The sequence below is a fragment of the Limulus polyphemus genome, unplaced genomic scaffold (genome assembly GCF_000517525.1).
Source record: "Limulus polyphemus unplaced genomic scaffold, Limulus_polyphemus-2.1.2 Scaffold915, whole genome shotgun sequence".
NCBI lineage: Eukaryota > Metazoa > Arthropoda > Merostomata > Xiphosura > Limulidae > Limulus > Limulus polyphemus.
The window spans coordinates 268,037-282,053 of NW_013666525.1; the positions used below are offsets into that span (position 1 = coordinate 268,037).

At 33.5% G+C, this 14,017-nt stretch overlaps 1 protein-coding gene across 1 annotated transcript in view; it reads right to left on the reverse strand.

Annotated features, from left to right (window-relative positions):
* The window catches only part of LOC106461217 (protein SDA1 homolog), a 68,176-nt gene that overhangs the window by 5,959 nt on the left and 48,200 nt on the right, over positions 1 to 14,017 (reverse strand). The window contains 5 exon segments of the mRNA XM_013921012.2: positions 1,007 to 1,118; positions 2,100 to 2,176; positions 3,287 to 3,384; positions 4,128 to 4,204; positions 12,583 to 12,641. Of these exon segments, the coding sequence (XP_013776466.1) occupies positions 1,007 to 1,118; positions 2,100 to 2,176; positions 3,287 to 3,384; positions 4,128 to 4,204; positions 12,583 to 12,641 (423 nt within the window).

Sequence of the window (14,017 nt, forward strand, 5' to 3'; positions counted from 1 at the left end):
TTATTTTCAATAAGCAATCCTGAAAAATATTTGGGGGTGCTTAACTTTTTTCCAGGTGTATATTTTAATAGAAAAGAGTTAGTTAACAACACAAATTATATGCAGTAATGAAGTTATCACATTAAAGTGTCCCTACTAGTTATCCTTAAATCATGTGATAACTTCTTGAAGAAAATAAAATCACAGAAACATTCTATTCTGAAATAAGCAAATGGGCTGCAAGCTTTCTATCTTCAATTGTTTCAAACATGAAGAAGGTTCAACTTTAATATTTAAAAAAAAATTATAAATTAAATGAATACTATTTAAACAATACTTTTACTTATACCTGCACTCATCAAGTGAATGAGATATTTAGTATTTTAAATTTTATGCAACAGACAAGCTAAATGGTAAGGTGAGAGAACCCAAGTATTGGGCCTAGCCATTCTAAGTTATAACTGTTGACTAGAGAGAAAGTATCCATTAAGCAACACCAACCATCTATATGAATATCTGAATTGGTCAATAATATTTACTGTAGCTTTTATAACATGTCTATAAATGAAAGTGTGAAGCATTTTCAGTGAGATATTAAACATGGATTTAACATTTGACATTCCAATATGCAGTCCATCAAACTAATCACTACAAAAAAGTGAATTAATACAATTTAAGCAATATTTCCAGCTACAGCTGGAAATATATATCACATATATATTTGAAATATATATCATATATTTCCCATTTGAAATATATATCAAATGGGAAAAGGTTACTTATTTTAAACTTTATTTTACCAAAATAATGACATGGTAAAATTTTCAATTCATTGTGATTTGTGCTATATTTTGGAAAACAGACAAAAAATCATCTGTATTTTGTTCACATGTTTTTAGTATCGTCTTCTAATAAAAGAGGAAGTGATCATAATTATTTACTCATTTATGTTTACTTACACAGAATGAGGTTTAGCCTTATAAATAGTAAAACTGACTTTCTTTAAAAAAATATAAAATAGATTCACCTTCATCCTCTCCTTCTTCTGGTAAAACTTCAGCACCTGGTAAATAATCAAGGGCTGAAAGTTCTCCATATTTTCTTACTTTCAGCTCTTTAATCGCTTCAGTAGGACGGCCCTGGACAACCAACACACAAGTTTCAGAATTTTTTCTAATTTCTAATTCAATCTTTTGCAAATATAAACTAATTAATAATTATCAGTAGATGCATTTTTGGTATAAAATATTAATGTTAGTGATGTTTAATTTTGTTTAGATATTATTTCATTTATGTCCACATTTTGATACAAAGCATTTAAACATAGAGTAATACTTAGTAGAATTTGCTTAAGTCTTTAAAAAAGTTTCACAAATGAAAAACATATTGCCCACAATGAATATACAAAAACTTCAAACTGGTGTGATATACATTTACCTGGGCATGCACTGGTCAATCTTAATTTTTCTTACATTACTTAACTCAAGACATCCATTAGTGACAGAACTGAAGTAATTTTTTAAAAATCTATTTTTTGTACATGGAATATAAAACAAATGTTTATATCTTCTACTCCAAAAGACTACAACTTATATTTGCAGAGCCGAAAACATGCACTTGTTGGTTCTGTAAGATTTACAACAAGAAAATTAAACTTTTTTAAAGTTTTTGATTTTAATGCTTAACATATAAATCATGTCATAAATGTAAGGTATACACTTAAAATAAATTGATGTTTCCCTATCAAGATATTAGATAACAGAAACATTAAGACAATAAGTCATTTAAATTATAACCTCTCTTCCAATTATCAAATCACTTATAATAGTCTTCCAACAAATGTCGAAAGACCACAATCTCATCCCTCATTAGCAAAACTAAGCCAGTGAAGCACACTGCCATCTCACGGAGTTTTATATGACTTTAGTCTATCACAACACTCTAAGATTTGTAAGAAAATCTACAATTTTCTCGGATTTTCATGAGCCCTGGTTGCATGAAATAAAACAGAACAAAATAAAAGTGTAGTACAACTGAATAATGAAACATAATTTCACAAGCATATTTTTAAACTTTGTAGTGTTAAATTGTATGGTAAAAAATTAAAATATGTAGTTTACCCTGTCTTTCTTCAGCAGTAGTCCTGGGTTAACACTTCTATAAAGCTGAAGGAGAGACCTAGCTGCCATCATCACAGCTTTACAGAAATGCAATAAGAAACATATAAATAGGAAGAAAAAAAATACTTTTTATAGCTACTATTCTTAAGTTAAAAAATTTATCTTGATAGTAGTTTAAATACATTATTAAAATCCTACAAATGTTAATATTATGAATACAAACACACACAAGATATATTTAGAATTACAACAGAAACCAAAGGCAAGTATTTCAAGAAGAAAGCAGTAATAAATTTTACTCAGTTAATATTCACATAAGATTTACAAAGTAATATTATTAATACGTTATGCACTTTTGGATGTCTTCTATGTGCTAGTTTAATAGCTAATACATATTTCCTAACTGATAACTTTTCAATGTTATTTCTAAATTGTCATGAAATATCAGTGGCAAACTAAGCTCCATTACTTGTATTATAGGTTGAAACTAACCATTTAGTTTCAATATTTATTTATATACTCCATGAACCTATTTAATGTTCAACCAGCTTCATATTTGACATTTACTGCAGTATGTATCAATTATTATATTGTAAATATAATAGTTAGTGACTAAACCATTCAACATTTTCTGTGAAACTTCTAAAACCTGATTTGTATTATATTGTGTCTTGTCTTGTTACACATTATATTGTACTGATCATAAAAATAAAATTATCCTGTAACCTATTACAGCCCAAACAGTATTTTGAGGATGTACAGTTTAAGCCTTGTAAGTCATAAGGAGTTAGTATTTAGATATTGTGTAATGTGATTATAAAAAAAAGGAATAAAAGTTAACATAATAAATATTGTGTTCAAGCAGCTTCTTATCTGACATGTACTGCAGTATGTATCAGTTATTATATTGTGAATATAATATTTAGAGACTAACACATTCAAAATTTTATGTGAAACTTCTAAAAGCTGATTTGTATTATACCGTGTCTTGTCTTGTTACATTACACAGTATATTGTACTGATCATAAAAACAAAATTATCCTGTAACCTATTACAGCCAAAATAGTATTTTGAGGATGTACAATTTAAGCCTTGTAAGTCATAAAGGGTTAATATTTAGATATTGTGTAATGTGATTTTAAAAAAGGAAAAAAAAAAATTAAACATAATAAAGATTGTGATCTCACATTTATCTTTGTAAGACTTGTACTGGACCAGATCTTGGAGTAAATCTTCACCCATAGCCAATGGACATCTTGCACAAATCTCCCTGATAGCATTCAGGCTGCAATTAAATGTGTAAGAAATGTATGAAATCTCAGTAATGTATATATGTATACATTGGCATTTTGTTGATTACCGATTACATAAAAATAAAAGTTTAGTAGATTTTAATTATGATATTTCAGCTCATTATATAAAAACAATGACACAACTGTAAAGGATGAAATATATGTTCATCATGCAGTGATAATTTACAACCCCAAAAACTCAAAGTAAATCAGCAATAAAACATTACTCAAATTTCCTTCACTGGTTTGAGTTTTAACTTTGTTTTGTAGTTATTAATTCCCTCATTATTAGTACACATTTTTCATGTTAATAATTGTTGTAATGAGCTTTCAACAAATCTTCTGTTAATATAAATATCAAACATATGGACTTCAATCAAGAGAAGCTTTTGTTATCCAATCATCTTATACATAAAAGAATGTTCTAATTTTATCATAAGAAAAACACTAAATCATTTACATTTCCCCTTCTTTTTTCAAAATTCAAATGTCTTCTACAATGATGTCTATTAATTGTCTCTTATGTTTCCTGTCAGACATACCATGTTGCTTCACCCACTTCTGACCCATATATATGTACATATTAAAAGAAGGAATTTTTAAATAAATATGCCATTTTTTAAAAATTCCTTAAACAGTTAAGGTTTAACTCCAAAAAATATGGTTTCTAAAAAACTGTATAAAAAAAAACATTACTGCTTTTGTATTTTAATCATCAGCTGAAACATACACTTACCCTACAGCCATTACTTCTGATGAATTTCTTTCTGTAATAAAGTTATTAGCTATGGTTTTAAGCAATGGTTCCAAAGTCTAGAAGAGAAAAAGTTAACTGAAAGAACAAACTACATAACTATACAGGCTGTAGAATATCACAAACAATACTACAATGGATTAATACATACAGTTAAAATATCAAAAAGTCAGTTTACTAGTTAGAAAACTGTAGTTTAAAATTTACTTTCTTACTTATATACAACCTTACCCTCAGGCATAATTATAAATAACAACACTAATGCATCTTAACTCATTTCTTTTGCAACAAACACAGACACTTTAAACAAAATCAAGCACAAGGGTCAATACTGCTTTTAAAAAACATTGTATTTATCACCACATTCCAAACAATATATAGCAGCAATCTCCAGATTTTCAAGTTTTATTTGATATAAAACATACAGTGAAAATTAAAAATGTTTGAAAACAAGATGCTATATTTCTAACCCCTCATGTGTAAAGTTCTAAAATTCAGATAATTTTCGTCCGAAACTAAGCTTTCCAAAAAAGAATAAACAACTTCTGTCATATTTTTTTCTTTCTTCACTATGTATATATAGTGTTTAATTGTGTCTAGGTAAAATACTAACAAATTTCAAAACATATATTAAAAGTAATAGATTTCAAGTAAATATGGATTTTGTGTTCATTTACCCAAACTTATGAATCTACAAACACCAAATGTACGTCGTATTGCTTGTCTCATTACGTTTTTCTCAATAATCTGTTATCCATGGTTATCAACTGTTTCTTTCTTCTTCTAACAAATGATAAAATAAAATACGTTTGGCAGATTCATCAGACCTTTATCACGTACTCTCACAGAAGCCAATGCAACTGGTCTATTATTTATTGAAAAGTTTATATATTGGTGAATAGTATTCAACTTTACTGTTTATTTACTGTTGGAGCAATAGTTTTTATTTTACCTACACAATACACTTTTTTACAGGTGATAGCTGTTCTAGCCATGCAAGCAATAAATAAAATTTGAATTGAGAAGTGAATAGCTCTTTGTGTGCAAGGTTGGAGTACTTCAAAACAATATACTGTTTCTTTACATCCCAATAAATCATTTAGAATATTGATTAAAATAGTTTAATATCTTTTTGATGATTTTTATTTCACATTTTCTAATATTAGGCAAAATTTCAGTTATTTTGAGGTTGTCAAATCACGTTTCTTAAAAGCTGCTTGCTGTACAAAGTTAACTTAGGCACATGTCTGAAGTTTGCTCTCAGCCATAAAGCTGGCTTAATGTTACAAGTTATCACACGCTTTTCATAATAAAACAGTTTAACTAAAAAAAGTAAAGGCATCTTAGGGTAAAATACATGAAGAAAAAAATATTGAGAGAATAGTACTGTTTGTTACTGTGGTCTTTATTTTGAGTAATAAGCAATACTACATATTAAAGAAAGAACAAAAAAAAACTTGATGCTTCAGAACATCACATCAAGGACAAAGGTTTACCACAGCATTTGTTAGTGTCAGCAGGTGAAATGTCACATGCCCATACTACATGTGAAGTTGCCCCTACTCTTACTTGTTTTTATTCATTTATAAACAGAAATTATCTTCAAAAGTTAACATTTTCCTAAACTGAAAATGTATTTCCAATAGATACTTACCTCCTCTCACAAAAAACTTTCTTGACTCATACTGCCCTCTAACTGCACAAATTTTCACTCACCGTTAGCCTTGATACCCCCTTTTAATTCTACATACTAACATGCAAATGATTATGCAGCAACCTTCCACCAATAGGAGTGTGACACTAACTTTATTGTAACTAGTACCCTCTCTAATCTTGCAGCTGTTAACCACTTTCAGATTGGTCAGAACACACCAAGCCACACCGGAAGTGGGGAAGATGAGTGAAGGTAAGTATCTATCAAAAACAGAATTTCAGTTTAAGAAAATGTTAACTTATGATACAATATCTTACCTCCTCTCACTAAAAGCTAGAATCACACATTAAACTGGTAGATGGCCGGTGAGAAGCACTCAAAATAAAACAATGGGGTGTGAGAAGGAACTAAAAAGAATGCACATGTGGGAGACTGCATCACTTCTGAGCAAGATATACATCTTCTCCCTTTATTAATGTGTTGCCAAAAGGGTGAAAACATGGAATGACACAAAGAAAAAAATTACAAAATAAAACAATGGGGTGTGAGAAGGAACTAAAAAGAATGCACATGTGGGAGACTGCATCACTTCTGAGCAAGATATACATCTTCTCCCTTTATTAATGTGTTGCCAAAAGGGTGAAAACATGGAATGACACAAAGAAAAAAATTACAAAATTAATGGTGCAGAGGGGCTAGGACACAAGAGACTGTAAGTGGGCAATCGACTTCAACCAACACCTGCCAGCATCTTAAAATGTACGTCAGGTCCTGACGTACTGGGTACTGGTAGGAAAGAGAAGATTCTGTTCCAAGAACCCACCTCTGCATGTGTGCACCTCCAACACAACAAACACCAAATCTCCCAGTAAATTGCCATCTGGTAGATGGTAGAAAGTAGAGAGCCCAAGTGGGTGTTCCTCTCTGGTCCAAAACCTGGTGGCATTGGGAATTTGTTGTCCAATTCGCAGTAGGAGGAGGGTACCCAGCCTTACACATGTAGAAATTCATGTGTCTTGTCCAGCTACAGCCAACACCAAATCCACTGGGAACAGACATCCATCAGATGGTAAGAAGAGGGACCAACCACAATTAAGGGGTTGCATCTACAGTCCAAAACTTGGTAGTAATGGGAATTTTTTGTCCAGTCTGCAGTAACAGGGAGGGGGGGTGCTATCCAAACACATGAGGACTTATGTGGCTGGTCCAGCTCCAAACAGCACCTGATCCGCAGGAACTAACATCCAACAGATGGTTGGAAGGAGGGTGCCTCAGCTGGAGGAGCAATCTGCAATATATATATATATATATATATATATATATAATATACAAGGTGGAGTGCTACATCTAACACCTGGTAGCATCTGGAATTGTACATCAAGTCCACGGTAGGAAAAACCTCAATGCCATTAATCATCACAGATAAGCAGAAATCCCTGTCTGCTTTACCCATGTTAGTCCAGAGTGTACGGTCTGGGAGGAACAAATTTATGAAGCAACAGCCAGTGAGGGACATCTATGAGCAGTCCTGTGGAACACTCAATCTCAACAGTGTGTGTAACCTGACCTTGTGATGTGTTATGATATAGTATTTCGATAAATAGAAGACACATTGATAGAGTTGATCAACCAAAACCTGGTATCATCTGGAATTGTACATCAGCTCTAAAGTAGGAAGGTCCTCAATGTCACAATCATCTAGCATGGTATATGATCACAGGTCATACAGTGCAGATTTAATATTAAGTATACCTGGTCAGACAACATTTGCCATAGAGTGGGATCCAAATATGCAATAAAGGCTCTTGCAAAAAAAAAAGAAAATTAATGGAGTACTTACCACCCACAGATAAACAGTTACAGCACTGATGATGTCCTCCATATGAAGATGGAAAAGTGTAGTCAGGGATATGGTAAGGTAAAGGATCTGATGGTAAGAAAACATGAAAAAAGGTGATGATCATCAGGAGAAAGGGAAGAAAAATGCCAGGTGAATTTAACCCAGAAGAGTAATGGGAAAAAAATTATGGGAGGGGTGAAGATTTCAAGGAAGAAACAAATGGACTCAGGAACCAAGGAGAGGTGCAGTACATGTCATATACTATTGAAAATTCTTGAACAGGCAAAGGAAGCAGGCAGAATCAAAACAGTCATAAAGATGGGAAAAAGAGGAAAAGTAAAAGGGTGTGAAGCGAGAAATATCCTCTCGGGCAGCCGAATTTGTGGGCATAAAGGAACGGTCAGGAAAGAGGAGAACATAAGAACTATGAAAACAAACACACAGTGAATATCAATTGCAAACACATCAGAATGACAACATTCACATGCAAGCAAGAACAAGGATTTCAAGTAAAAAACACAAATAAATGTCCAATGGAAGACAGTAAAGAGCAAGGAAAACCACAGACAGGTGAGAATCAGGAAGAGAAGCATGTCGGAGAGGATGAAAACATGGAAGGAATGAAACAACATGGATTAGACTGGCAACTGGAAAATGCAAGCAAAGTCAATAAACCGAAAAGTGGCAGATAACGCCAACCTATAACTCATAACAGAGGAAAATGAAAAAACCCGTTCAAAAAGCCAAGGCAAAATGGACAGTATGCGAGTAACTAAGAAGTGGAGGATGGGAAGGATGATATTAAGGATATATTAAAAATGGTACATGGACCACATAAGTAGGTAAATTGCCATGGAGGAAGAATGAATAGGATGGAAAATGAAGGAAGCTACACCCAAAATGAAAATCTGGCCCTTTGGAAGAGGGGCCTGACAAAGCCAAGCATGCAGATGAAGTGCAGGTATGAACGAATGATGCACTCCAGAGTGTTCCTGATGGAAGAATGTCAGAGATAATTGAAGAGAAAGGGAGGTGACACCAAAATCCAATGCAGCAGTGGAAACTATGTGGGAGCCAGCCAATATGTAGCCACCAACAGAACACTACACAGAGTGGTCTGAAGTAAGGCAAGGACATGTGGGATGAGACAAATAGGAGGATGCGCATATTGGTAACAACCCTACCAATCCCAACTGAGAGATGAGGAACAGGAAAACAAAATTGGGAAAGTGATGCATTGAGAAGAGTGACAAAAGCATCCAAGTCTGGAACACCCCAGAGACCACACAAAATCTAAAATACGGGTATATCCAAAGGCCACTCCACAGGCAGAATCATGTTGGGACAGGAAAACTAATCCATGACCAAATTCAAGGACAGGACACCTGGATTATGACATACCAACAAAGTGATAAGATGGCAGCAGGCCTAACACAGAAGATCCAATGTTTGCAAACAGAGGTCTGCCGACCGAGCATACGTTGCCTGATGATTTACAAGATGTCCATAGAAACGTCAGAGTGAACCCATCACCAACCAGCCCCAAAGAGCCTGCAGGAACTGAAGGAAAGCCTGATGAACAGCAAGAAGTTCCAAGAGATTGATATGGAGAGAGGAATTGTAAAGAGACCATTGCCCCGAAACCTCCTGAGTGTCAAGATACATTCCCAACTAGAAAGAGAAGCACCTGGAAAAGGTGACATTCTGAACAAAAAGGAGAAAGAGAAACACCCACGGTAATATTGTTTTGATCCAACCACCATTTGGAGATGGTCTGTAAAGGAGGGGGAAGGGTAAGAGGGACATCTAAAGGATCTCAAATAAGGCTCCATTGGCCTATCAAAACCACTGACAATGACACATGCGAGTGTGACCAAGAGGAATGAGGGCTTCGAAAGAAGCCCATGGTCCAAAAAAGAGAGAGAGAACCTCTTGCGCAATAGGAGAAGGAGAGGATGAGATGTTGCATACGAGACATTCCATAGTCACAACTGAAGTGAAGCAGGTAGGACCTGATGGAGGAGGGAGTTGAAAAACACCTTGAGATAGAACCAAATATTGTGTTGGTGTGAGGAAAAAAATGCTCCACTTTTGACAAGTCAGCCCACCATGACAGTGTCTTGAAGAAGAAACTGAGGATGGAGGATTGGGTTATCTTGCAAATAAGCAACCACATGTCCATAGAATGATGGAAACGAAGGCCCCTGGAATGAATCAGCCAGGCAGGCAGAAAACAGGATCCTGAGGAGGGAAGTAAATGGGATTGAGATACAATGGGGGAGATGAATGGAAGTAGAAGACCAGACTTACTGAAATGACTGTCAGAACCCATGGATTGACCACCAAGGAGCTCCTCACGTGGGCAAATTTAAAGCTCCCCACCAGCCCTGTCCTGAGATGGGTGATCAGAGTAAGACAAATAAGGGAAAAGGTAATCAAATTATCCGGGTCAAATCCCAACTAAGGGAGAAGCTACTCCACACACTGCAAGTCCAAAGGCTAGTCTCTGAGAAAGGCAGAAGTGGAACATAGGAAATGGTAGATATGGACAGAACATAACATACCTGAATAATCAAATCCACCAAAGGGGAAGGAGGTCTGGACAAATCTCCTGAAATGACACGTGACTGAGAGGCATATTCAGGAAGGGGGAAAAAGACTGTCCAAATCCAAAACTTACCAATCACTGAAAACTGAGAGTGAACAATCATTAGTTTGCATGAAATTGGCCAACTCCCGATGTATTAGAGCCATCACTTCATGAGCCGAGTATTGGTCGGTAATTCTGCTGCAGCAGTTGTAGTCATAAACCACCTGAAACTGCAAGTGCATAACTCACGAAAGTGAAAGAGGAGAGAAGATTAATAAAATTATTCATAACTCTTCACAAAACACAAAAGAATGAAAATAGGAAAGAACAATGTAATTAAAGTAGAAAAATTAAGAAAGTAGAAACTTGTGGATAAGTGAATCAAACTGTGAGAAAAAATATGTTTATTCAATAAGACTGCCGATCGAGACGTGATTAACAGCTACAAGGTAAGAAAGGGCACTAGTAATGATAGGGGTAGTGTCGCACTCCTATTAGTTGAGGGTTGCTGCATAATTACTTGCATATTAGCATGCAAAAATTAATGACAGTATCAAAGCTAGTGGCAAACAAAAATTTGCGTCGATAGAGAGCAGTATAAGTTGAAAAAGCTTTTTTGTGAAAAGGGATAAAATATTGTATCAGAGAAATCCAAAAGCTTAGTAAAAGATTCATTGATTACAATCTTCTTATCCCAAAAGTAATTGTATATTAAATAACTAAAAAACTTACAAGATAATTGAGTTTTTACAGAACCATGAAGCAGTTGCCATTATATTCACAGTGGGCTGTAAGGGTTAAAAGCATTACAAAACAAAGGAATGTGGATTAACTTAGGGCACCAGGACCATTCAAAAAGTAACCTGAAACAAGTTGTATCCCATCAAAGTGCGTTCTCTTGTAACAGGTTAGAATCCACAAAGAAAAAGGTGTATGTGCCCTAAGACACAGCATAAAACATTCTCAAGAAGGATCACTGTCTAGGAATGAGGCCAACAGAATATACGTTCACCATAAGAAGGCTTTCGTTCATACATCCTATTCAACTATTTCATACCTCAAGCCACTGGAGAATGAAATTAATATTCATGCTATTCCATTTGAAAACATACAAGTAGAGTCACCACATGCAGCACCTACCAATTTGTGTGAGATCAAACTATTGAAATAGGTGTGGGAAAATTGTTGTTCTCATACACTAAATGGACTATGAACAGCATGCATGAGAAGTGGTGTGCTTTGAACATGAGTCTTATGATAGAAACTTTGCAATGGAAAATGTGCTGCAGTGCTATTGTCAAGATGTACAGTTGTCAGAGTATGACCAGACATCACAATAAGGACTTCAACAACAATAATGAGGCTCCAAAATAATTTTAATATAACATATTCAATCTCTGTAATCTCACAGAATCTCATAATGATGCAACATTACAATTGACAAGTCAGGATTTCTTGTGTTCAAGAACTCCTTTATATGTTTTCAAGATGACAAAGTATTTCCCACATTTCCCTAATGAATATGTATTATAAAAATAAGTGATATATAACTGTGATTCTGCTCTTAAAAACGTTCTGTAATTTTAAGAGTTAGACTGAAGATTACTCATACGAACAGTTTAGTTACAATCTTTCTAAACCATCAATGTCATATCAGTGAGATAATTTAGGTATTTTTTATTCAATCATACTTATCTCATAATTATTGTGTATAAAGTATTGTTTTTGCAAAATGAAATGAGTTTACAGGTTCTCAAATTTTCATTTATAATGCCCATTTTTCTCATGAGAACACGGCTTAAGGTGTGCCTCTTAAACTTTTGACATCTTAGTATTTATCAAATTCAAATAATTGTTTATTATTTAATTAACAATACTAGGAGATATGTCCAGCTTCAGTGCAATGACTTTGTGTCAGAGGGTTTTTCCAGTTTTCTCTTTACCAATGAAGGTATTTCTCTGAATTGGTTTTAAGTGCAGTTTCAGAGCCAGTTACTGTTCTAAATATTCTACTGCATAAGTATTATCACTTCCATGAAGAGCTCAGAAAGTTTCTTTCTTCAAAATGATGTTTCCTTTGGTTCACCACAATTTGTAACAATTTTGCTGTAATAATTATTTTTCTTAAGCAGTTTTTACATTACTCCAGCCATAAATCTTCACATGGCAACATTGTATCATTGACTTGTTAAGAATTGCCATGTCTCTGCATTAGCATCCACAAATAGTTCAAATAAAGTGCAATAAAACCTATATACTTTTGATAGCATTATACACTAATACCAAAAGGGCATTATATATAAATGTACTATGATTTAGACAGAAAATAAAAAAAATAAATAAATTTACTTACATCAGGGGGCACTTGTTCATGTGCAGCTTGGGCACTATACTGTAAAATTCGTGTGACATCTGAAAGAAGTTTGTAAATAATGTTCATGTTCATGCATAAAAAATATATTGTATGTCCCTAATCCTGCTACCTTATTTACTTGCAGAATGATGTTTCTGCTTTCATACTGAATTCTTCTTCATAAGATCTCTGAAAGACTCAGCATAAAGCTCAAAAAGCAATTTCAAAACTTAAATAAGAAGCAGGAAAAGTCATACGAAATAATTTCATCATATGAAATACATCACCTGAGAAAGAACATGATAAATATTTAATGTAAATAATCTAATTAATGTATGCATAATATCTTGGTTCTTCACTATCAATAAAAAATGCATTCCTTCTAGTGTTTTGCATATAGAAAAAAGAAAACCAACAACATTCCAAAATCTTATTTTGTGCAAGTTTGGTTCAAGTCTATAAAATACATAAAAAATAATACATCATTGAGGAAACCTGATATTTTAATGATTTATGCAGCCTGTCCAGAATAGGTTAACTTGTAAACTTTCTGACTGGAGTAAAAGTTTAAATCTTCCCACAAGTTCTCTACAATTGTGTAAAAAAATTAAATATGTCTTGCTTGAAGCTATCTATCACCATTAACCTTCTCACACTGTAATAAAAACACAGATTTCTAAAAGAGGGTATTAGTTTCATCCATTACTGCTATATGAAAATGTCATCTTCTAAAGTTAGGTTGCCTTGTTTGTAAAATTCTGCATGGTATAATATATCAAATTTACTTTGCTCATAGCAAACATTAGAGAAAGTAGATTTTACTGAAACTTTACAGAAGGTTTGTCCAATCCTGGCCTAGTTTAACAATGCACAAGCTCTTTCAGCACAGGCTCAGTCCCTGGGACCGACCTCGTAACCATTTTGTGCTTGTTATAGTTTTCATGCTATAACCTTTAAATTAGTAAGCGAATGTTAATAAAATTTGGTACATTACCAGTAAGCATCACAATGATTTCATATGCAAAATATCAAATTGTTCTATTAAGTCTTAAGGTTTGTAAAGCAATGTTTTTCTCATGACTTTTTGTATGTTGCCTATCTAACATAGAAAGTAATTTTCATTTTAAGATTAAAAACACTTTTATGCATCAGAAAATTTTCAAATTTCACATGCAAAATTATTATAATGTCCAGATAATTATCAAACGTTTTTTAAGAAAAACTTTAAATTTTATCTGTTATTTTCCATAATGAATCTCTGTATGGGTTTGGTAGATCTGACCAATCTCGTAACCACCATAAAAAATTAGGAAATAAATATAAATTATGCCTCTTTCATTCTAGAATGAATACAAATTATAACTCGAAAACATAAATGTTTAGACTAAATAGCTTAAATCTCATAACATTAAACATATATATATATATATATATA